Source organism: Acanthopagrus latus, chromosome 1, assembly GCF_904848185.1.
Source record: "Acanthopagrus latus isolate v.2019 chromosome 1, fAcaLat1.1, whole genome shotgun sequence".
Classification (NCBI taxonomy): Eukaryota; Metazoa; Chordata; class Actinopteri; order Spariformes; family Sparidae; genus Acanthopagrus; species Acanthopagrus latus.
Window position 1 is genome coordinate 15,145,938 of NC_051039.1, and position 25,674 is coordinate 15,171,611.

General features: G+C 43.0%; 1 protein-coding gene across 10 annotated transcripts in view; it reads right to left on the reverse strand.

The window, feature by feature from the left end:
- The window catches only part of klhl5 (kelch-like family member 5), a 54,157-nt gene that overhangs the window by 16,338 nt on the left and 12,145 nt on the right, over positions 1 to 25,674 (reverse strand). For 4 of the 10 annotated variants that reach the window (XR_005074626.1, XR_005074623.1, XR_005074625.1 and 1 more), the window contains exons 1-2: positions 11,612 to 12,231; positions 5,768 to 5,956 (exon numbers count right to left, since the gene is read on the reverse strand). Coding sequence is in view for 6 of the 10 variants with exons in the window: in XM_037095243.1 (XP_036951138.1) it covers positions 5,768 to 5,956; positions 11,612 to 12,231 (809 nt within the window). In the remaining 4 variants the exon portion in view is untranslated. Of the gene's footprint in view, positions 1 to 5,767; positions 5,957 to 11,611; positions 13,825 to 15,737; positions 15,966 to 25,674 lie in introns of those variants that run through there. The other 6 variants (XM_037095269.1, XM_037095278.1, XM_037095254.1 and 3 more) reach the window with 4 other exon arrangements.

Below are 25,674 nucleotides of genomic sequence, written 5' to 3' on the forward strand. Positions count from 1 at the left end.
TTAACCTTTATTAAAAAAATTGTGACTCCTGCGATTTGGATAGTGCAATTTCGAAACAAGAAATAAAGGTGCAAAACAGGTATGTCGATGCAGACAACTGTATCTGATGCATCTCATCTGTCAGTAAACGGAAGCTGAATTGACGACCACGTGTGTATTCTTAGCTTGTGGAAAGTCTGCAGTTGCATGACAGATGATCACAACAGACATGTGTTTTGGAATACATCAAATCATTGTCTACAAGGAGTGGAAAGGATGTTTTGAGGTGGAAAGTATATATCGTCACAGTGCGAAAAAGAGATAAATCTATAAGTAACCACGACAGACAAGTTGGAACAAAAGACCCTGAGTAAAGTCCCGTCACGTACGTCTGTGGTTTCTTAGAGCATAAACCAGAAGGCTTCAAGACATTGTCACAAGGGACATTTTTCACTCATACAAACAAGACTGATGACTCTTATATCTGACTGCTCTTCTTTATTCTGTTCATTGGCTGACACACTTTAGATTCTTTTTTCATTAGATTTAGACTTAGGCCCATTTTAGAGGCCTTCATATTCATCTGATAGCAACCTCATATGTAGGTCTCATGTCTGAATAAACAGAGAATTATGCCAGTTTGTAATTAAAGTGCCTTCTATCTCTCCAATCAGTTATATGAGGACCGGCTAGTGTGCTCAGTAATAGTAAATAAATGGACTGTAATTATAACTGTGGTGGAGGGAAAGAAAGTCCTCCATGTACGCACACCACGCATAATTAAAATCACTCATTAGTGCGTGTAATATTAAATATTAAATTGCCTGATTTCCCCTAGAGAAATAAATCCCCCTCCAAACGGGACTCATCTTGTATACTCCTCTCTGAAGAGATGCTGTTAGATGTACAAGCAAACTGTGCAAACAATAGCCTGGCATAGGCCTGAGGCATCTCCAGATGTTCGTGCACGGTGAGCATATTGTTGAGGATAAAGAGCTCAGTGTCCTGAGACGTTTAAATGCCTGGTAGTCAAACTGCAGTGGAGCAAGATTTCCCTCACAAGAGTCAAGTTTTGAAAAATGTCATATAAAAGGGCAGTGACAGAAGGGAGACTGACCTCAAATCATTTATTTGTTTGAGGTTACTTAATCTTTAAAACCACTGCCATATTAGAAGATCTCCTGATTATGGGAATCTAAACTGATTTTTAGAAAAGATGTTGGCAGAAGTCGCGGAATGTACACATAGATGCCATAAGGGGCCCAGAGCTTTTCTCAGATTAACGCATTTTAACAAGGCGGTCACAAATCTCAGGGCTGTCTGAAAAGTCAAACATTTTACAACAAGAAGCAAAAGAATAAGAAAAAAATTACATGAGCTGTGTTCGCCACGTCACCCATGTCTATTCCCTGCAACAATAAATTCTTTGGTTACACACGACATGACTAAAAAACGTCTATCTTTCTGTGCAGATGTGTCCACACAAAACAATATAAAAGAAGAAGCAACCCCTTCCAGATCAAGTCCTGGCATGCACTATAAAAGACATGCCAATCCGTGCAGTCAGAGTGGAGATTATTCAATTTGCATGTGTCAATCACAGCAGCTGAGCTCATGGACGAGAGGGAAAGAATGAGAAAGAGGGAGAAAGAGTTATGTGCTTAATATAAGGTCAATGTAAAATTTAGAGGCGAGAGAGTCTGAGAAAGAAGATATACTGTCTGGCATAATGGAGCGAGCCAAATGAAGGACAGAGAGGAATTATCTAAAGGTCACTGGTGAAAAGACAGTTAATTAATTCGCCACCGCAACAATCCATTACCCTTTCATGTCACTGTGAAGTTAAACACAAACTTGAAGGCATTAAAAAAGAGGAAAAACAGGAAGTACTCGCTGCTTAATATCGTATGCTGAGAAGTTTTTGTTCTTTGCCCTTTTCTCTTGGAGATGTGTTTTGTAAATGAGGTTGCGACTGACTAATGGATGCAAAATGACAGTGACATATATAGTAGTCCTACGGATCACTGCAGGGTAATGTCCTGATCTTAATATGGCTGGGGATACGTGAAGGGGTCATGTTAAAGCTCCATATGTTAAACTGGCTTTGTGTCTGTTTACAATGTTCTGCTGACTGTCTGCATCCACTGTTGTGTGTGTGTTTTAACTCAGGGTCAACAGACTTAAATCTGTATGCATGTGTGTATGTGTTATGCACATGTTCATGCGGTAATCTCATTACTGAGTGTGACACTGGGACCTTGACAGATAGCCTGAAGCAGAGAAGAGTGGTGTGTGTGTGTGTGTGTGTGTGTGTGTGTGTGTGTGTGTGTGTATGTGTGTGTTTTACAGACAAAGATGTCAAAATACACCATAGTCAGCAGGTCTGCCAGTTGGGTATGTCTTTCTTATCTCTCTCTCTCTCTCTCTGGCACACATACGCATACACACACGCACACATTTTGACTCCTAAATTCTTCATGTGGGTCTCTGTCTGACTCGCAGTGAGCGACACAGGATATATACAGCACCAGGATATTTACACACACACTGTGCTGAAGACAGAGACATGGCAAGCAGTGTCACACTGTAATGGAAAGAGCACAGAGTAGACAAAATGCCAGAGTGAAGAGAGCAGGAAACAGGCGAGATGGACTCAGGAAAGAAGGGCATGAGCTGGAAACTGAACAGTGCGAGTCTGTTTGTGTTTGAGTGTGGATGTGCTGCTCGGAGCAGATATACAGTAATGGAAAAACAGAGAGGGGAAAACAACATGAGGCTGGGTAGGAGAGACTTGCTCAACTGTTACGACTTTTCTTTACACAGACTCACAACTAGAGGTATAAAAGAGGTCCTCAGCCATGCCTGGCTCTAGGGATGGCAGAATGTCAGTTTGCAGTCAGTCACCACTTTGGTCCAGACTGAAATATCTATTGATATTAAATAAATTTCCATTGCATCTTTATATTCAAAATTCACATTCCCTGGAAGATGTTTCCTTATGACATGGTGAACGCCACCAGCAGGTTTCCAGTTATCCTTATCCTATGACTTTTCCTGCATGACTGCCATGAGGTTCACATTTGTGGGTCTGAGATAATGGCTTGAACATCGGATGGATTCTCACAAAATTTTGGCCACATTTTTAATTTGTCCAACACTATCTTTTTCCCCCGATATATGGTCCCATAAGGGGTGGGACTTCACCCCCCCCCCAAAGACATTTGGTATAGCCCTTACTGTCATGTGAGCATGTTAGCATGCTGACATTTTCATTTAGCTTCAAGCAGCCTCACAGAGATGCCAGCATTGTTTTTGTCTTGTTGTACTAAAAACAAACAAGAACCATATTATGAACACAGTGGGTCCCAGATGCACAGGATCTAGAATAACAGCACATGAAAGTATCTCAACTAAAGGTATACTTCCTAAAGTCAGTTAAGGTAGTGTTCATATGGGGGTACAAAAATAGATTTGCAGGGTAATGTATTTCTGTAGGGTACAGCAGCCCCAGAGCAAAACATAACATCTAATTATGCTCTACTTTTTTAAAGTGCATATACAGTAGAGTTTAGGTTTTGCTGAAACTGTGCTGCTTGCAACAAACTCCACAAGAAATGTGCAGCTACATACAATCTAAGTGGCCTATTCAGCATGTGCAGAGCTTTTGTTTGTGTGTACATGCAAGACGGAGAGAGAGGGAGAGAGAGAGGGTGTGTGTTTTGTTCTCAGAAAAGCTCCTTTATCCTACACATACAATAAATCAATTGCAAGCAAAACAACCACTTCCAAACAACGATGTCTTACTCTACCACCCCCTTGCTGGCACAAACACACGCACACACACAAGACACACAACTTCAGATGCCGACACACTCTTTCACATACACCATTAGGATTCTCGTACAGCAGGGTCTTTTGTTGGTCACCATCTGTGCCTTGAGGACTACATGAAATGAGGCAGAAGTGGAAGACAGTGAGAGAAAAGGAGTCTTCCTGCTGATGGAGGATTCTCCCCCCGAACCTCGTGCAGATGGACCCTGCTGCTGCTGCACCAGTGGCCTCATGCCCAGAGAGCAACAGCAACAGTGCAGTGTAAAGGGCTATGAGGTGGGTGACAGGCGCACGCGTGCGTGAGTGTGTGCTGTGTGTGATGCATGATTCAGAGGCTCAGTTGACTGTGTGTCGCACAGAGAGACTACACAAATAAAAGGGACTTCTGTGAGTGTGGCTCTTCTGTGTGTGTTTGCGAAAGATCCTTTCCTGACAGTACCTTATGTGTGCAATATGTGTCGTGAGTGTCATTTGTGCAGTATGTGTCGTGAGTGTCATATGTGCAGTATGTGTCGTTTGTGCAGTATGTGTTGCGTGTGTCATTTGTGCAGTATGTGTTGCGTGTGTCATGTGTAGTATGTGTTGTGAGTGTCATATGTACAGTATGTGTTGTGTCATGTGCAGTGTGTGTTGAGTGTCATATGTGCAGTATGTGTTGTGTCATATGTGCAGTATGTGTTGTGTCATATGTACAATATGCATATTGCATGTGTCATGCATGTTCAGCAACATGCAAGAGTTGAGGCCTTTGCACACCAAGCCTGTTTTTTGTGTGTGCATTTTTTAAAATCTGTCCCCGATAAAAAAATGTTTTGCACAGGAACAGTTAACGGTTAGATGCATTAATTATTCTATTTGTTGTGAAAATTCACAATACGAGACAAGATAGAATCGTCAGCAGTGAAGATGATTTTGTGGTTTTCACTTCCAGAAAAATGGAAAAGACATTAGCTTACTAAGTCCATCCAATCCTGAAAACAAGACAAGAGCAAAAGTAGTTTCATCTGCTGATTAAGATGTTGTGGAATTACCGGATCACTTCCAGGTGTATTTCAGGATGTCAGTGGTCAAAAGAAGACCACCACACATTAAAAAAAGTCCAACAGTTTACCAGTCAATCCTGTACTGCACCTGGACAGACGTCCAGTTAGGAAGTAGGGACACATGCCCTCCACACACAAGTTACATCAGAAGTGATGTGACATGATGTCTTCTAGTTGCTAGTTTTGACTCAACAAACCACAAGCAAACCAAAAAAATCTTACTGAAGCTGAAACCAGAATATATTGGTTACACTGGTCAGTTTTGATTAAATAAAACTTTATTAAGAAAATACTTGCAGATTGATTGTCAACTAATCAATGGATTCTTTCAACTTTAGATGAGTTCATTTCATTATGTATCAGTTTTTAGCATTACTGAGCAAGTTTGCATTTTTCAACAACTTATATATATAGACGAGGTGAGGATACGTGTGTGATTGTTTGTGTGTTAACATTTATCATGTGTATGCAGTTGCCCGGCAAAGAGACATTACCTTTAAACAACATGAATCAAATTTAACTCTTAATAATATATCTGCCTTAAAGTGAAACACATTTTTTGATGATGACTGTCTAATCTCACAATTACTCTGGTTTTACACAGGGTTTTTTTTTTTTTTAAACACCTCTATAGTAATAGTAATTAAGAAACTAAATTCTCTACAATCTAGAAAAAACAACTGTTAAGTCACTGACTGTTTACACCTTTTCAAATCTGAGAATTTGCTGCTTTTCTCTATATCTATGTGTTTGTGACTGTTACTCAAACAAAAAATGCAACTCATCTTGGCTTTTGGCTCAAATAAATGATTAATTAATCTAAAACATAACTAAGACATTATTTGATAATGAGAAAAAAATGAAACATTATTTGGAGCCCTAGTGATGTAGTGCATGTGCATCTTTGCTCCTACCTGTGTGCAGGTATCCGCCTCTCTCCAGCCACCAGTATGACATCACACAGCTGTCGGGACCTCAGGTAGCCCTCCATCTTGCGGAAGGTAGCGTCGGCGTGGGACAGAGCGGTGAACATACACTCCTCTGGACACGCACATGGCTCCATCGACACGCATGAGGACAGCGTGGCACTGCTGTTCGACGTCCTGTGCCCACACAGTGACGGGCAGACAAAGACGAGCATTCGCGTGAACACACACACGCACAAGGACAAACAGACACAAAGAGAAGGAGACAGAGGCATTGAGTGCATGTGTTGATGCTCATTCTCTTTTGTTCAAGACAAAGAGACAGATGTGTAGAGGGAGCCATGCCAGCTGCTCAGTGTTTTGCCTTGTGCCATTCCCTCACACATTTTCGCGTCACTTTTCCAACAGGGTTACTGTATGTCGCCAGAAGCAGACAAAAGCTCTGTAATGGTCCAATTACTAGGAGTAAATGGCCAGATAAATTTAGCCCACTTAAAAGAGAAGCTGCCAATTAAATAGCTGTGGGAGACGAGCCCATAGGATATGCAGTAATTTACTCTGCTCCCTAATGGCAACCAGTTTCCTTGTATCTATACCAACAATAGGAAATGAAGCAGCGTTTTGAGCCAGGATGGCTTCAACACGAGCTCATCGTTGATGGGAGTGTTGAAGCCCAAGGCTGTTATGTCATATTCTTTCAGTCTGAGCTGATGAGGTGTGTGAGTCCATGTGTGTTGATCAAAGACAGGCACCGAAGTATGGCTGCCCTGTGAATCATCAGCCATCATGGCTCCCAAACCAGCTTTTAATTTATGAGAGCCAGAGCTCTTCTTCCATTTTTAATTTAACAGCAGAAATGGCAAAACTGGCCCTACAGCACAAAGCGATAAGAAATGAACTGATACTCCAAGGATGAATAATTTTTCGACGCTACATTGTCGAGAAATCACACTCTTCTAGGGATGTGGAAGTGCGTGTGTGTGCGCGTGGGAGGGGGGTTTCTTGCAAACTGTCCTAAATTGCAATTTTCCACATGCATATTCTCGAAGGTATAAACAGAGAGCACGCGAGGCACTGGAAAATGTGACTACACAATGTGATTTTAAATGATCTAAAATTACAAGTCTGAAGACATTTTCGTGTGCATCAGTAGTGTGTCTTCATTCTGGAATTTATCTAAAATCTAATTCGTACATGCACCTTTGTTTGTCTTCTATTATGTTTATGTTTTCCTATTTAAGGGTTTTGTGGAGTTTTGATATCATTGATGATATTGGAGCATTTGTGTGTCTTTCAGCCCACTGTTAAGCCTGTTATGATAATTATGCTATGGTACATATCTTATCTTACATCATTGATTTAACTGGCCATTTTTGCTGACATCGAAATTGCCTGTTTAAATGCAATCATGTTAAAGCTGCTGCTGTAAGTGATATCGTTTTATCAAAATAAGTATCAAATAGCTTTATATTACAACATGCATTACTGTGTTTGGTCAGTAACCTCCTCCCTCTCATGCAGCTTAAGATAAAATAAATGTGCTAACATCCCTGTCCACTTTATCCAATCAGGACAGAGAACTTCATAAAGAGGATGATCTGGTACCTACAGCACCTAACAGGAAGTTGGCTAAATGACAACAACGCTTACAGCAGCCTTAACACAATCCATTTAATGTATTGTTATAGTTGTGTTCTTTTTATTTGTTTTACTTAATTAGGATATTTGTTTCATATTCCAATGTCCAATTCCAGTGTCCAACAAATAAAGAATGAAGAGTTGATAGCAATTTGAAATTGTGTATATGTATTATAATGCTATTGATTTAGCGTTTTATCAGTGACATGCAATGGTCTCAAAATGACAGCTATGTTGTTAACTGCAGTTACTTCTGGATTAAACTATCATCAGATAGAAGCAGTTATCATGACTTTGTTGTAAGTTTAATCCATGTTCTAACACACCTTGACACCGAGTACAACCCCCCCTCGAGAGATAAAATTTGGGGACCACTAGCTTACGTAGATTTAGCATCCTCAGAAACGACTGCACAACAACAATACACTGCAGTAAATGGGTCCAAGTATAAATCACCATCAAATGCCATAAAAAATGCTCAGAACTGCACCAAACTTCAGTAACATTAGAAACAGGGTCCCAGCACATATTTCGAGGAATCAAACATTTGATATCGTTGCCGGCTTTGTCGGAAAAGATAAACAAAACTCACCACCCGAGAAGCCTCCTTGTTAAGGGGAAGCCCTGTGAGTCGATTACTGAGTGCAGAAGAGTCCCGCAGTAATGATATTCACTGAGCTGCGGAACTCTACTGCACTCTGTAATCGACTCACAGGGCTTCCCCACAATGAGCCTGCAGTTGGAGAGGTGAGTTTTGTTTATCTTTTCTGACACAGCCGGCAACGATGCCTTGAAATATGTGCTGGGACCCTATTTGTAATGCTGCTGAAGTTTGGTGCTGTTCTGAGCACTATTTGTGGCTTTTTGATGGCGATTTATACTTGGATCCTTGCTGCAGTGTATTGTTGTTGTGCGGATGAGGATGCTAAAATTACGTTAGCTAGCGGTCCGCAAACTTTCTCTCGAGGGGGGTCATACTCAGTGTCAAGGTGTGTTAGACTATGGATTAAACTTACACCGGAATATCCCTTTAATTGTTTTGGTTCACTCTCATCGGCATAGTTTTCAGTGTTTTATATGAGACAATCTAGGATAAATTGACAGTACACTACCTGCAGAGCACCGAAAGGCAGACCGACAAAGTTCATAACTAGCTCATCTAGCAAACTACAAAAGAAACAGAGCTAAAAGAGAGACACTAAAAGAGTAGCCATGCAGGAACAAGACAGATGCAAATTGTGTTTCTGCTGTTTGTTAATGAATTCACAATATCATCTTAAAGGCATTGAATGTCAGTGTTTATGTCCCCTTCTGCTACAAGCAAATATTGCTACAGCGGGTTTAAGGCACTCTGAGGCCAACTTTGATTTTGGGGCTTATTGAATTAAAAAATAATCTCATAAACTCTTAGAAAAAGTTATAAGAATATGCTGCTATAAGTTGCGTTCACTGTGTGTGTACTGCACGCATTCAGGATTTTGTGCTACTGCTGATGTGTCATCCACCCTCCGTCCTCTACACCTCTACATCTGTCTCCCTTCCTCACTTTTACATCTTAAACTAATCCATCACTCACTTCATCCCACCTCATCCCATCATCCCAACATCCATCTCTGCCTCAGTTTCCTCTCTTCCCTATCCCACTCTAACCCTCCAAGGAGGCTTTTTGGCTAGCGTTCCCGTCCTCTTGTGTGAGTGCGCGCGCCTGTGAGTGTGTATGTAGACGAATGGTGTGGCTAAATACTGCCAAAGGAGATGGCTTTGAAGTGGGGGAACGCTGCCTTCCAGTCCCCTTAATTGAGCCTGGCAGGCACTCAACATGGACCAAGAGAGAAACAGAGGGAGAGGAGAAAGAGAGTGTGTGTCTGGGGCGAATCAACACCACGCAGCCAGATTTTTTAAACCCCTGCACCAGGCAAGGACACTCACACAGCTGCCATTCAGTGTCTCTCTCCCTGCCTCACTCTCTTTCTCTCTTACTCATTTGCGCACACACTCCCTCGTGATTAACTATCTAGCCTGATTAGCCCGTAGGCTAATGGCTAATGCAAATGAAACTTAGTTCTGTAAGCTGATATACGATGTGATCACGCAGCCACGGAGCCTGCCTGGTCACATGTTACACCGTCCGTGACACACATACAAACGCTTTTGTTTCCCACACACATTAGAGGGAGAAATAAAAAGAGAGGGCACATGAATGGACAAGGGTGGGCAGAGACGAACACGGGACAGAAGGAGGGCGAGAGAGAGACAGAGAAGGAGAAGGAGAGAGAGCGAGAGAGAGAGAGAGAGTAAGGGAAGCACACCAGGATTAAAGGGGGTGAAGCTGGGTGGGGTGAGAAAGAAAAAAGGGAGAGGAGGAGATCAGTGGAGGCGAGCCTTCAGCCACTCTGGGATTCCGTACGCATCCCTTCCCATGATCCCTTCTGGGATTCTGCCACTCTTGGAGTATCATACTGTAACCAGGAGCTCTCGGAGGGAAGGAGTGAACAGTATATAGAAACATACACACACAAATTAAAAAACATACATGCAGGGAGCTGCACATGTATGCTGCAGACACTAATGTCTGTGTTGGTATGGCAACCATGCATGTGCAAGGACATGGCTATATGAACAATGCATACTGAATATCTGCACATATGCGCATCATATTCCTCCTTCGTCTATGCTAATGAGGCTTGTGTATGCGCACATTACTATTAAATAGAAGTAATTTCCTGTGTAAGCGCTGCCAGACTTCTATCATCACTGAAGATGTGACATCACGTCTTGCATAACAATAGATATTTTTAAAACCATAAATCTCTCCTTAATTCTACCACTCACATGCAAACATACACATTCGCGGCAAAAACAAATGGGGCATGGAATGAAAAAGCATTAGACATTAATTTTTTGTTTTTTTTAAAATCATGCCTGCATTTGCTCCTCCTGAAAGCTGTTTTAAAAGTGTGAGTGTGCATGTGTGCGTGTCCTATGAATCATTTATTTTTTCTGATGTGTGTCTTGGGAACGCAGAGCATGATAGGAGGCTTTCAGATGCATCATTATGCCAGTGTAGTAAACACACACATACACACAGCCTGTATTTCTCCCTTTACTTCATCACATTTACTGCTGCATCATAATAAAAACATAAATCAGGGAGTCTGTGCAGATGCGCTTAAAGAGGAGTTATGATGCCCTAATTGCTTTGTTTTGCTGTCTCCATGGCAACTATGAATTAAATGCCCTTTCCCGCTGATGCAACACACTCCATCATGCATGTCCACGCAAACACAGGGCATTAAAGAGTGTGCGTAAAAAGCTGGAGAATCAGCCACTGAAGACAGAACAATATAAATGTCAAGTGCAGTATCAAGCTACATATGGAGCTCAGCCCTGGAGTAACATTGTTAATTTGACCCTGTAAATCCCTTATTCAGAAGAGTGCACATTTGTGTATTTGTGTCTTCTGGTTGGTGAAGCCTCATTAGGAGGTTGAAGGGAGAAATCAGTGGACCACATGCTGTCCCAAAGGTACAAAGCCATCATTTTCCCTCTCCCGCTTACTGTCTGTATGTAATGTGTGGCCCTCAACTACTGCGCTGTCTGAGCAGCATCTTGTTTGGTGAATCACCCATTTATTTTTCTATTTTTTCAATAGGAGCACAATGACAATTTCCACCTGCCCAGCAGTAATGATGACAATACTAAAGTGACAAAATGAAAAGCCAGTTATTTAGAACCAAGTGGTTAAAACGGGATCAACAGCTGCAGTGATTAATCGATTTGTTGTCAATCATTAAATTAATCAGCAAGCAATTCATTGATGTGGGTAATATCTAAGAGAAAAATCTCAATTCTTTGATTCCAGCTTCTTAAATGTGGTAAATCTGATTTCTTTACTTAAACTGTAAACTGAATATCAAGACATTAAAAGGATGATAATGGATATTTTTCACTGTTTTCTGACATAGTGAAGGTGAATAACTTGATTAATCGAGGAAGTAAAGCTCGGTTACAGTGATAAAGCACAATGATTCATAAAAACACTACTTTACCGCCCTTTAACTGTGAGCTAACTCAACCAGTGAAGAAGCTCCTCACTCGCTCTAACTTTGTAAGAGAGTGTATGTAAGTTTAGTTTCAGCTACAAGGTCGCGAAGCACACATTAAACTTCTGCCTCCCTCTTCGCCTCCTCATACCTGCAGGAGCTGGAGTCAGTTTCCGGATGGATGTTATCTTCAGTGCCCGACGCTCCCGCTCCAGCTGCTGCTGCCGCCGCCGCCGCCGCCTCCTCTTCAGCCCCCACATGAGCGGTGGGCTCGGGTACCAGCGGAGCCACGGGAGCTTCGCCCGGTGGCTCCATGCTCGTCAGCGGCCGGGAGCGACGACGAGGCGGCGGGGAGACCCACGACAGCCCCGCGGCGGAGCTCCTGCACTCTGGCTGGCTGAAGGAGCGGGGACAGGAGCTCCCCGTCGCTCCAGCTGCCGCCCCCCCCGGACCGCCCCGACTCCCCGCCGGATCAGCAAACTTTCTGTTGCTGCCGTTACACAGGTTAGACCCGGCGCTGCCGCTGACCACCAGCCCGCCGTGACTCCCCGCACCGGGGTTTACGCTGCCTGGATTCGGGTTGCCACAGCCGCTAACTGAAGGTCCATCCCCGGAGCTGCCGCCCGTTCTCCTCCCGGCGAAGTAGTCTCCCAGCGGCGGGGAGTGAGGCGGAGGGACCGCGGGGTGACCGAACCACCTCCATCGGATCCTGAGGATCTGCTTCACGTCGAACTCCTTCCGCGAGGAAGAGCCCGAGCCGCTACTCGACATTCCAGGGCTCGGCACGAGGAAATGGCGGGGGAGAGCCCGAGCCGCTCTGCCGTTAAAGCTGCGCACTGTACTGACCGAGCGTCTCTCTTGGCAACCGCACGCCCGGTAACCGCGACTGGAAGGTAGTGAGCGGAGTATGGAGAGTATATGAACGGAGAGGGAGGAGGGAGGATAGGAGGGCTACAGAGTTTTACCGTCAGTGCCAAAGCCTTTTTTTCATGCTCAAACTAAACCACAAACATTCACCACAAGGACAAATTAATGTCACATTTCTGCCAAATAATGCAACACAGGCCACAGGCATGTTGTAGCAGAGAGGAATGATCATTATCGTCATCTTCATCTTCATCATCATCATCAGTCAACAGGCCAGACATAAATCAATGATATCAGCCAATCTGTTTAAAATAGTATATGCAGTTATATTCTGTTTAGACCTGTTACAAAAAGTCAGAAAATCAAAGATACTGAGTTAACCATCACATCAAATGAAGAAAAGCAGCAACTGGGGCCAATGAATGCTGGAAGTCTGACTCAAGCTAGGGGTGTCACTTGTAACTATTACTGACAATAACATAATATATAATAACATCCTGCAAATAATCCAGCAGCTCTCAAAGTATTTGTTTCTTTCTGTTCTTGCTTTGTTAAAGTATTTGTATAACAAATGTTATTAATTTAACAAAAAAAAGACAAAATATATAATAAACAAGAGCATTTTTTGGTCAAAATTTCCATAATCACCACAACACTATTGTTCCCGTGAATTCTTCTGGCCATGAGAATCATAGGCACTTAGTAGGCTTTTTTTGGTCAGGGTTAGCACACTGTCTCCAGGGAGTAAATAAAAGCCATATCCTCCTTCAACAGAATGTGTCTTCATTTTAGAGTGGGTGCACAGACAACAGCAATCATTTCATGTTAATCAAAGACTCTGAAATGTAATGAGGCGGTGGACACATCCTCTTTATCATCTCCTTTTCCACCCTGTCTGGCTGTCTTCACTCACTCCTCCAAGCACCGGTCTCTCTCCGTCTTATTGCTGCCAGACAATCACACTTTGTTTATACACCCGCCTGCAGTACGCTGACGTGATGATTTGTTGTTCAAGCAGATATTGAAAACAGAAAGATAGCCAGCATTTCTTCAGATTACCACAGTGGGGGACCTGAGTGTCCTTGAAAGTGAAATCTCACTTGTCCCTAACCACACACACACACACACACAGCGTGATTCCCCTTTCCCCTTTTCTCCACAAACCATTGCTCTTCTCCACCCATTACTACACTTCCTTCCTGTCCTTCCCTCCATCTGCAATGCAGCAGCTATTCATAGACAGTAATGATCAGTGGGAGCGGGTCCTGTGGGAGCCATCCCATCCAGGCGCCCGGGGCACCCAGCAGCAGACCAGTCAGCCAGAGCCTTCCTAACCTTCTTCTGCAGCAACCTCTGGAGGACCAAAGGATGTGCCGGAGCCACGGAGCCGGAACACAGTGCGTTCTGGATGGAGTACCACCAACAGGATGGGAGGGATACTTTAGGATCCCCACTCTAACAGAAATCAATAAGTCAAACAGCCGAGGTCAGTTTGTGAATTACACAGACGGGAGATTTGTTACTCATAAATTGGTCTCACGGATCTTCACAGCCAGGCGTTGAGACTCATTTTTTCCACAAATAAAAGACTGAGTGGAGCCGATGAACATGGCCGATTTAACTTTTACCGCTTTTGTTTGCCAGATTCCCAGAAACACTGGGCTTTTTTCTTCAGTTTCAGGATGTACTGACGACTGAGTGCGGGACCACCCTGCTGCTCTATCTGATCAATACTACAAAAGTCAATACGCGCACACAAGCCGAGTCTACAAGGAGGCATGAAAACAAGCAGGCGCTGTATCATTAAGGCAAAGAAATAACAAAAGGTCAGAGCTGGGGAGCAAAATGTCACGGTGAATCAGGTACACACCGAGCTGTTCGGGATGATTTGGAGACTTTGGTCAAAATACCAACAGAAGAGCCCGACCCCAAACAGACTCTTATAAAAAATGTACACAAACACATTATTTTCACATTGAAGATTTTCAATTTGGGGTGTTATCACAAGTAATATGAATAATGTTAATATGTTTTATGTTCTTGTCTTTTCAGAGCCTTTACTTAAAGGAGATGTATTATGCTCATTTTAAGGTTCATAATACAATTTTTCATACAGCAGCTCTGTTTCCCCACCTCCCTCTGTCTGACACGTTCTGTTTAGCGTTTCCTGTCTCTTTAAGGCCCTCGCCCTCATACATCTAGTCTGCTCTGATTGGTCAGCTCACACATGCCTGAGTCAGCACTGCTAACAACAAGAGAGCAGCTGTGCAGAACTACTGGCGGAGGAATTCATTACATGCAAATGTGTGACTCTGTAATGGAGACGTGAAGGCAGAAATGGTAGCAGGCTGCCACACTGGGTCGCAACTCAGCCTTCATTTTCACGTGAGATTTCGTGCGTGATGGCTGTCAAAATTTGCATAGTGAAAGTGATCTAAATGTTGATGGTGCCATTATTCTATAGTCCTTACACTGTGCAGTCAACATTCACTTCTTTATGATACAATAAAACTAAAAACTCACCTGTTGCCAGTTTAAGTCCCTGCAGAATCGCCATGATCAAAAGCTTGTGCGTGTTTTAAATAAACAACCTCCAGTGTATGGAAATTCTTGCTTTTTGTCTCAACCCCAACTAAAATATGAATTTGTGTGACTGTTTTGCATATTGATTGACTGACTTAATTCTTCTCTAAGCATTAAATGCTCCAGGAGACACATTTGGCCACACTCCCTGCTGCAGGCTTGTATCTACCCAACAAGAATGATAATACGTCTACACCAGCTTTCGAGAGAATGAATTTCATGTGTTGTTTCAGGCTGTTTGAGTTTAAAAGTCCCAGAGTTAAAGGAGACCTATTAAGCTTTTTCTTTTTTAGCCCCCCATCTCTCAGTGTTTCATGTGTCTTCTTGTACTCGTTAAAGATCTTGAAAGTTGAAAAGGTCAGAGTCCACACCAACAAAAAACTCTGTGACATCACACTCTGTCACATGTCTCACAATTGGCTTATCTATGCTTGGAAACTAGTTTGGTATGGAAGAACTGATTTGTTGCAGCTGCATCTGCTGTTGTTACCAGTGCTGGCTCAGACATGTGCGAGCTGACCAACCAGAGGAGACTGGGTATTTGGGAGGTGGGGCCTTAAAGAGACAGGAGTTAAAACATTTCAGACAGAGGTTGAATACACAGCTGCAGCACTGGAAAGTGTGAGTAAACTGATGGGTTTATCAAGCATTAAAGCATGTAAATCAATTCACTAAAACTATACCAAACCAAAATAAAATCATGAACCTGAAAATTTAAATAATATGCCCCCTATAAGGGGATATCTGGATAACTTCATTTTAGTTTTTCCAACCAGAGTTGGAGTCCTGCAAAGAACTCTGAACCCAAGCATTTCTGCAACACTCACAATGGAAACGCCGTCCTGTTTCTGGGGGAGGCTGGGAATGGGGCTCTGAGGGCGAATGAAGCTGAGGAATGACGGGCCATTCAGCTCTGGTCTCCTTCGGTTGGATCTAATCATTGGTCACTTGGCAGGAGCCTCCTTGAGCCGCCTACTGTTATTGGTCTCCTGGCTGTGGTGGTCCAAGGCTATCACTCAAAACTCCCTGGCACAGCTTTATGACTGTACGTTTCTCTGAACACACACGCACGCACACACACACACACACACACACACACACACACACACACACACACACACACACACACACACAGAGGCAGGCAAAAAAATGACACCATGAAATCCTATTCACACTCTCTTCACACCCGATAATCGTCCTGTTTATGTATTCACACATGCAGTCATGCATGCACAGAAGCACACGTACACACACACACACCACATCGGCAGCATGCAATCCCATTTATGCACACTTTGTACTTTATAAGGATTCAACTACACGCACACACACACACACACACACACACACACACACACACACACACAAATACAAATGCAGAGCCAAATAAAAACAGGTAGCAGTCATCCAGGGAGAGCTGTCGTAAAAGATTTTATGGGGCCAGAAAGTGAAACATTATCTGTCTGGCCCGTCTGTGATGATCAGCTCATCTCTCATGAATGATGTTCGTCCTCCAATGGCCTCCTTCCAACCTCGCTCTCTGTTATCTTTCTCTCTTTTCGCTCCCTCTTCTCTGTCTTCTTTTTCCTCCCTATACACAGTTTGAAACCTTCTCCTCCCTCCTTTCCTTGCCACCCGCGCTCCCCCCTATTCTCCCCAATCGCCTTCCCAACCTCAATTTCCTGCTCGCCTTCCCTGCTATTATACTGTGACACCAGGGGAATGTGTGTGTGTGTGTGTGTGTGTGTGTGTGTGTGTGTGTGTGTGTGTGTGTGTGTGTGTATATATATATGTGTATGTTTGTGTGTGTAATGGTGGCACAGCAGCCGTGATTCCCTGAGGTGTAGACCTGAAGGGACGACGCTACAAGAGCCATTGTTCTATATAAGCTCACAGGCACACGCATCATGACTTGTGTGCGTATGCCCATGCACCCACCCACAAGAAAAAAAATACACCTACTATACATTCTGCATGCATACACATAAAAAACACAAGGACAGACTTTCATTCAAGTCACGGCCCATACATCACACGCGCACAAACACACACGCTTCTACACACACTCTCACTGGCTGTTTCCGTTGTGTAATCAGAGTGTTGGTTTGTACTGTAGCTGCAGGCAAGTCCGTCCTTGAGACTCAGAACAGGCTCAGACTGGCCAAGCAAATAATTACCTCTCCAAGCTGACACGCCGGCTCCTCCCAACATATGAACGGGAAGGAGGGAGAGCGTGTGTGTGTGTGTGTGTGTGTGTGTGTGTGTGTGTGTGTGTGTGTGTGAGTGAGTGCAATTAAGTTGATCAATATTCAATGCTATTGAACAGAAAATGTATTTCACACCGAGGCAAGAAGGCTTGCAGGGTGGAGGGAAACCAAAGGGTTGAGCCTGTGTGTGATTACTTGTATGTCATCTGAACCAGCGTGAGTTTTAGACCTTTGGAGGTGACATTTTGCCAATTTCTCACTTTGGACTGGACCTTCAAAGGGCATTTTGTTTGAGACCTAGTGTCAATGTCCAGATGAAAGGCAAAGAGCGCTGTCAGATGTACGATAATGACCTTATTTGTGCAATAATTTGTACAACCTTCTGAACGACGTATGGTCAATAATGCCGAAAAAGCCACAATATCTCACAATTAACTGTTTTGCGATGCTTGCATTAGCAGCTAGTTTCAGTCTACGCTGTCATGTTTAATTTACTTCCCAGACATGATCATGATAGCAAAATATTGATCCTAGGTCTCACCTGACCTCTTTTCACTTGTGCAAGAAGACTCTGAGGTGGTGCTTGAACTGTCTCACTAAGGTATGCTGCGTTCAGGAAACCTATGCGCATATTAGTTTTTGTGGATATGAGTAGGATACAATAAAACAGGATATGCAGGTGAGACATAACATTGGGAGGAGTTTGAACATGCTAGCGGTATGGTATCAGTCAGGGACAGAGAGACAAAGCCCATTATACGCTCCATGTTGTTGCTAAAGCAATCCACTAAAATACCTTTCATATAATCTGAAGCTGTAACAGATAACATTTTGCCTAAAGCCAATACATTCTTGCAGGCAGTATTTGGGGAAAACGGGAGCACCTGAAGACACACTGATGTGGCCACCATGTTGTTGCTAGCAAGCTAACTACTGAATCTTTGCTCTGTGAGCTAAAAGTTGATTGATTGATGGGTGGATATCTTGATAGTCTCGGTTGAAATTGGTTGATCCAAGCTGACATAAGCACAGGAACACAACAGGTTCTGATTTTGATACAAGCATACAAAGACATTAAGGAAAAAAAAAAGATGTGTTGCGTATTTTTAAAGAGGCTCTGTGGAGCTTCTGTGTTATGCTGGAAGTATAAAGTCACATCTGTCAGAGTGTCGCCGAAAATCTGACCTGAGTCCTTCATGAAGAAATCCACAGTTCATCAGGATTAAACAACTTAAACAAACCGTCCACGGCTTGTTTAGACAATCAGGAAACAGGGAAGGTCTCATTTTTAATGTCAAGTTACAATCTGCTCACATATGGCCAAAAAAGAGTGATTAATACATGTGAATTGCTACAATTGTTACACAGAACCCAGTTAAATAGGTATACAATATGACCAGGGATGTGGTCTAAAAGTATTAAAGTGTAATTTTTTATTTCAACTCGACAGGTTTAGGCTAGAATTAGGCTTTGGTTCATTTTACAGTGGGCGGATTCATCATTTAATTGAGATGGTTAAAGGAGTACTCCAACAATTTAGTATCACACCTCTAAAAAGTCAATCACTGTTAAACAAAAAAGATCAAAATTAGATGCAACAGAAGCACAGATATCATCTTTATTATTCTGCACCTTTGTCTTCCTTGTCGAACCCTTGCACCTACATTTGAGATTTGCTCTGCTAGTAGCAGCTAATGAAGCTTCCAAGCTGCTGGATTCAAACAGAGTTGAGTAGAAGGCTACAAACATCTGCTCACGTCTCTCTAACGGCCAGATTTCCTTCTTTTTTTTTTTTTCATTTCACTTGTAGCTGCAACCAAGTGACATCACCGGATGCAATTTATCAGATTTCCTGCTGCTCCCTCTGGAGCCACAAACCGCTTTACACAACTTTTTTTCTAAAGACTTGCAGTCGCCCTCCTAAAGAGCTAGAAACCAACTTTGTTGTGTAGGGGCTTGGGGATGCATTATGTAAATGAGAGTCAAAGTACAAACATGAGTGTGTTTAATCTGGATGAAAATGCAGACCACCTTCAGCTGGTAATTTCCCTCTTATCCTCTATCGCATCAGTCAATAGGAGACCACACAGATCCATGACTGCATTCTCTGTGGTCGGTGTGTGTGTGTGTGTGTGTGTGTGTGTGTGTGTGTGTGTGTGTGTGTGTGTGTGTGTGTGTGTGTGTGTGTGTGTGTGTGTGTGTGTGTGTTTGTTTCATGCGTGTGTTTTGCGCATTTTGGGCTCTATCTGCATTCAGGGGGTTTGTGTTTTAACTTCAGAGGGACTATGTTGTCCCAGTTTCCTGAGATGCTACTAATGGGAGAGATGAAGGAATAAAAGGAACTTAACATCAGTCCATCAGCAAATTTTAGACTCCCCACTTTGCCGCCCCCGCCCTCTCCTTTTTCATCACATCTGTGTGTTATCGGACAAAAAACACACAGTAAAGTTCATGAGGGGGACTCAGCCTCGCTGATCAGCGGAGTAACCTGTCCATTTCTTTAATGCCTCCTTTTCTTTTCTATTCCCCTTTTGATCACCTCCTTTAATAACCTCCCTTGTCCATTAAGTAATGTCTTCCTCCACTTCTCTACCATCCATTACCCTTGTTCTCTCATTCCTGTGGCCATCCTCCCCCCCCGCAGAGAGACAGATCTACTGTGTGAGGAAGCGTTAATTAGGCGTGTCTCGTGTGTGCGTCTGCTAGATGGTTCTGAGTGGGAGGGAAAGCTGAAAAAAGACAGAAGAGGAGAAGGAAAGCCCGTGTGATACGGGAGACAAGGATCAAAACACCCAAACTGCCCACAATTACATCTGTGCCTGACGCTGACAGAGGGAGGCACACGCACACACTTTTCTATCTGATCTTATGTTGGAGCAGAAACCTTCCGTCCTGCTCCCTCTGTACTGAGCAAGACTTTGACACACTTTTACTGCCATGTTTTATTCAACACAAACGTAGAGAGAAAAATATGTTATTGAGTGTGTGTGTTAAAAAGATGTGTGTGGAGGCAGGTCTGGGAGGCAGAGAATACGCACACATAACACACACACTCTCGTATGCACACACAAGGCTTTGGAGTGTGAACCGAACTGTCCAATTACTTTGATCCATGCCTGTTGCTGTGGGGAGAGGAAATAGTTTCTCCCCTTTAGCCTTAAAGCACATCACCTTGGTACACACACACACACACACACACACACACACACACACACACACACACACACACACACACACACACACACACACACACACACACACACACACACACTTAATGGCTAAGGTCTGGCTTGCTGGCTCTGCTTCCTCTAATTGCCTGAGCGGAGGGAGAATGGAGAATGCCAACTGCCAAATTTAACCACATTTGTCGTGCTGTGCATCTGTTTTGCAACAGAGGAAGATGATGATGATGATGATGGGAGCAGCCGCAGTTGAAAAGCACCTGGCTCTCATCCAGTCTAATCAAGCTCCTTGTTATATCAGCTCCTGCCCAAACACACACTCGCACCAACATGATTTTGGAGCAGAGGCAGCCATCGATCTGCAATTGATCCATCAGGGCCCGACATTTGGCCTTGGCGTGCGTACCTGTTCAACTCTGACATCAGATTGTGCTGCTGCCGCAGGACAAACGAAGTTTATGAGCAGATGTTATGAGATTATATGACCCCTGACAAATCACACCGCGCCCTCCAGCAGCAGCAGCCATCCAGCAACATCTATACAGCAGTAAAACAATGTTCAAACGGTGCATTCCACTGTGCCCCAAAATACAAAGGCAATCACAATTACAGCCCATCCACATTTCTTCTGTAACATGGATGCAGTTTCTTGTTTTTCTTTTGGTTACTTAAAAAGGTGCAATATATAAAAAATGGCCACCTATCCAATTCATACAGAATAATTATTACTGGAATATCCCTTAATAGCTGTCATTAGCCAAAACCTTTGTCACATTCTGGTGACAACTAATTTTTGCATGTTTTCAACTAAAATCTTACATAATATACTATCAAATATATTCAATATTTTAAGCACATCAATACTGTATGTGTGCTCTTTAAACAATTTGACTCCATTAAACTCACCCTTAAAAGGTTTGCCCAAAAATGAAGTTTCTTAGTCAACACAACATTTTTAGATCTTAACAGTAAAACAGAGTTGCGGGATTCTTCTAAAAAACTAAAGTAGAAGGGGACTTGTTTTAACACGTGGCAATACAACAGGAAGAAAACTTGGATGTAATGGCTACATACAGTTTGGTAGGCGTAATGCAAGTCATAAGAATCCCCGACATCCCAGATTGATTTGAAAAGACATTATTTACATCCTCGGGACATGGCCGAACTTGTTCATCAGGTTGTATGCTAAAGCTTTTCGCCTAGCTCCTGTAAAATGAAGATTTTGTTTATGTTTAAAAACAAGTCCCCATCTACTTCAGTTGTTCAGGACAGTGTCGTTTTGCTGTGAAGCTCCCGAAATGTTTTTTGGACTACGAAACTTCTCCCAACTTTACATCCACTTGGGGGTGAGGTGATAATGAAAAATCACCATATGAATTCATTTTGGGTTGAAACTAGCCTTTAAACTGGCATTGACAGCTTCATTTATAGAGAGTTGTATTTTTGGAACACCTGTTTAATATTCACTCTCTGTCTGGCTCTGGTTTGGTCTCCACCAACCCCTGAAGGAAACGTTTGTCTCTTTAGAAGCTTAATGCTCCACCTTGTCCAGCAGCTAGTCGCTAATTTTGTCCATCTGATGTTTGGTGTCTGAGGGGTAGTGTACAGTGACACTATCAGGGCCGAAAAACAGCTGCCCGATGCTGCAGTAAATGATGCCGATGAGGGCCATTAAATGGAGACATTGAAGATTCTCTGCAGGTTCATCACGAAGAAGGACCCCTTTGACACAAAACATTATCATCGAGATCTAGATATTAATAAGAGCAGCTTTCAAGACTGTAGGGATATGCGGGAGGAGGGAGAGTAAGAGATATTGCAGTTGGAAAAAGTGCAGCGTAGAGATATGCTAAGTAGCTTCTGGCTGATAGATTCAAAAACATCAACAGATAAAAAAGTACACTAATAACCAGTCCACTTCTTTTCTGTAGCCAGACTTTCTCACAGCGAGAATCCCGTCTTAACATAAATTACACGTCTGTGTGCAAAGTGACACAAACGGTTGCTAATCCCCCCCTCCCGTTTGTGTGTGGGTGCGTTTGTTGCATGCACGTGCAGAGGTTGTTTGCCACTGTAAAAAAAAAAAAAAAAAAATCGCTGAGGCATGAAGTTTGCAGCTGCACACAACAGGAGATAATACACATCCTGAATTATTGATGGAAATGAAAACAACTCCATTCTTCCTTTCTACTGTCTTTCTCTGTCGGTAACCGTCTCCCCTCCTCTCTCCCTCTTCCTGTCTCTCTCCGCCTTCACCCATTTGGCAGTTTAACAGCTCTCTAATGACAGCAACACTCAACTGGTCCCGCTTGGGTTTGGTTTACAAGCGCGCGCATGCACGCGCATGCACGCGCATGCACACGCACGCACGCACGCACACACACAAATACTCACTATACTTAGGTATAAAGCAGGTGTGTGTGATTGCTCTTGCTTGATGTACTCAGGGCAGGTAGCAGGTGGAGGATGGCGAAGTCCCCGCTGTGCAATTCATCAGCACTCTACCTCTGTCAGTCCTCTCTCTCTCTTTTTAATGCTCCATAGCTCTTTTTTCCCCCATTTCCCTACTGACATCCTTTCTACGTTTCTGTCCATCTCCACAAACCGCATCTGTCTCCGTGTTATTTTTCCCTTTCTGCCTTTTCCTCGTGCTGCTGCGGCGCCTTCTCATCCTGTTCACTCTCTTCCTAAATGGGCTGAGTGTTGAAGGAGGAGAGGAAGTAGAGAACACGAGGGAGAGAGAGATGGAAAGGAAAAGGGGAGAGAGAGCATTTACGGCCAAATACAGAGCAGGCCTTAATAATTTACTCTGACCTGGAGCCATAAGCCAATCGCTCCCGTAGAAAATGAGCGAGAGAGCAGGAGAGAGCGCGCGTGAAAGAGAGAGAGAGGAGCTGCCATGTTGATACCGACAGTCCCTTGATGCTGTGATAAATTATTTGAGGCAATACACTGGACTAAAAGCCTTGAAAGATTCACTGTCAAATGTCGAGACCGCAGAAACGGAGGCATCCATTAAAAGGAACATTGGAAAGGAACAAGAATTTAAACAGTTAAACTTAATGACACACAGCAGAGCTCTGTAGTAAACCAGTGTTTGGGCTGTAAAATCTTATTGGGATTCTTTTCCTCAACTACATATGAGAGTTTCTCAGAACAAAGTGAAATATTTATAATGCGATGGTTAGAGGTCAGAGACTGTGGCAGAAGATCCTGTTCAGGAAGTCGTTTTATACAGTAGCAGAGAGAGACATCAACACGCTGCAACATAAACCCAGCTAATTGATTTTTTTGGGCCAGTTTGGGGCAGCAGACGAAGCTTAAAAACAACTAGCAACCGACATTTTATGACCTTATAAAGTTCTTGTGGCTAACTTGATAGTAAACAGTTGCCTCTGTGCATATTCAGCTGTCAGGAGCATTCATTTGGATTCCTGTTTTTTTTGGGAAACGTGAATGTAAGACCTATGTTTGCTTTCTTCTAGCCTTTTGCTTTAGTCTCTAGTTGAAAATCCTTACCTGCTAATGATTCACTTTGTTCACCAGGTCGTCACAAAGCATTTGCTGATGGTTACTGGGTAGGTAGTTTACATCAGAAACGCTGCCCCTGATGAGGGCGGTGAGCTAAAAGACGCAACAACGCTCTGTATATCTGAGAGGATTGATCTTCTGTGGCTTCATCACGGAGGTTAAGGTTGTGGTTTCGTTACATATTAATTTGATCAATTATCAATATAAATTATGAATGAATTCAGTTTCAAGTTGTGTTGAGCTCTCTCTTTGATCACCTGTCTCTGTGTATTTACGTTCATTCCCTAGAGGTGTGTGCTATCCTTAATCATACTGAATACATGGCTCAGCCCAGACCTGAACCTCACCTTCATTTTACCCAGATAGAGACAGAAACCAATTTGTGCTGAAGGCAAATGCAGAGAAAACAATTGACAGCAGTTTTGCCCCAATCAGACATGTCAACCTCAATCAGCTGGTATAAGTCCACAATGTACCCCCACAAACAAACACACACACACACACACACACACACACACACACACACACACACACACACACACACACACACACACAGACAAACACAGACTCACACAGATTCTACTGCACTCTCTGGTCTAATCTGCTCCTGGTGTGAAAGAAATAGATAGTGCCTGAGAAGCATTTTTTGGCAGAGCTCTGTCCAACAAGCTCTCTTATTGGTCAGACCAAAGAAGGTCACCTTACCCCCCACCGTTCATTGATCCATAAACCTATGAGACGACAGAGAGAGGAGAGCAGGGCTGGGACAGAGAGAAAAATCAAATGACAGAAGTGAAAGAGGAGAATTAAAAGAAAGTCTATGAATATTATAACAGCAGTTGAAGCCGTTGTACTATTGTGGCTGCCTCTGTACCTGAATGTCTGTTCCATCTCAAGCCAATCATGGTCCACGAGTCACAATCTTTAAGTAATTAGTCAGCCAGTTGACACTTGATCAATTCTGGATCAATTTGTCACTGAGTGGGAGAGTCTGTAAGTGATGCCCGTGTGTTTTATTTTGGCCATTCGAGAGAAAAGAACAGAGACAGAGATGGACGAGGAAAGGTGTGTCGAGCACGAGGAGACCATTTCAGCATCAGACACGAGTGGATCTATGACTACCTCTCTTCAGTATGATTACACCTGTGTGATGTAACCAAATATGGATCTAAAAATACTCAATTTATGAAAAAAACTGTCTTTAAAATGCAGACATTTTGCATTCAAAGGGCAAAAATGTCTGAGAGAAAAATCCATAGCAGACCAAAATGACTAAACAAATCACTGAATGGAACAAAAGATGAGAGGAGCACCAACAAACTAAATAACAAAATAAATCCTGGGAAGCACTGGCAGCCACTTAAAGAAAAGAAATCTGGCATAAGTAATTGTGTCCATTTTGACCGCTGGGTCATGTTTACTTCCCGCTCCTTCTTTTCGTTCCAGTTCAGCAAAGCAGTGTTTATAAAGGCAAGCTGTGCACATCTCCTTTCTTTCCAAAGCTTCTAAAGCTTTCCAAAGAAATTTCTATTTTACATTAATCATTTCACAGAAAATGAACACAACAAATGAGGCCCTTAGACTAACTGTACAGGGCTCCAGCAGGGCAACTTGCCATGATTTAAACAGCTGATTGTTGGTTTGTTTACATGAGTGAGGACTAACACAAGGAGCAATAACACAAGGCTTGTTTACGTTATTCTTGCTGACGTACAGCATTATCCTTCGAAATGTAATGCGGGATAATTTTGTACCTATTTTTGTGTGCCCTTTTTAATAATATCATTAACGGAGTGTGAATAATTGATATTCAGTGTCATAAATGAAATCGCTCCCCTGGTGCC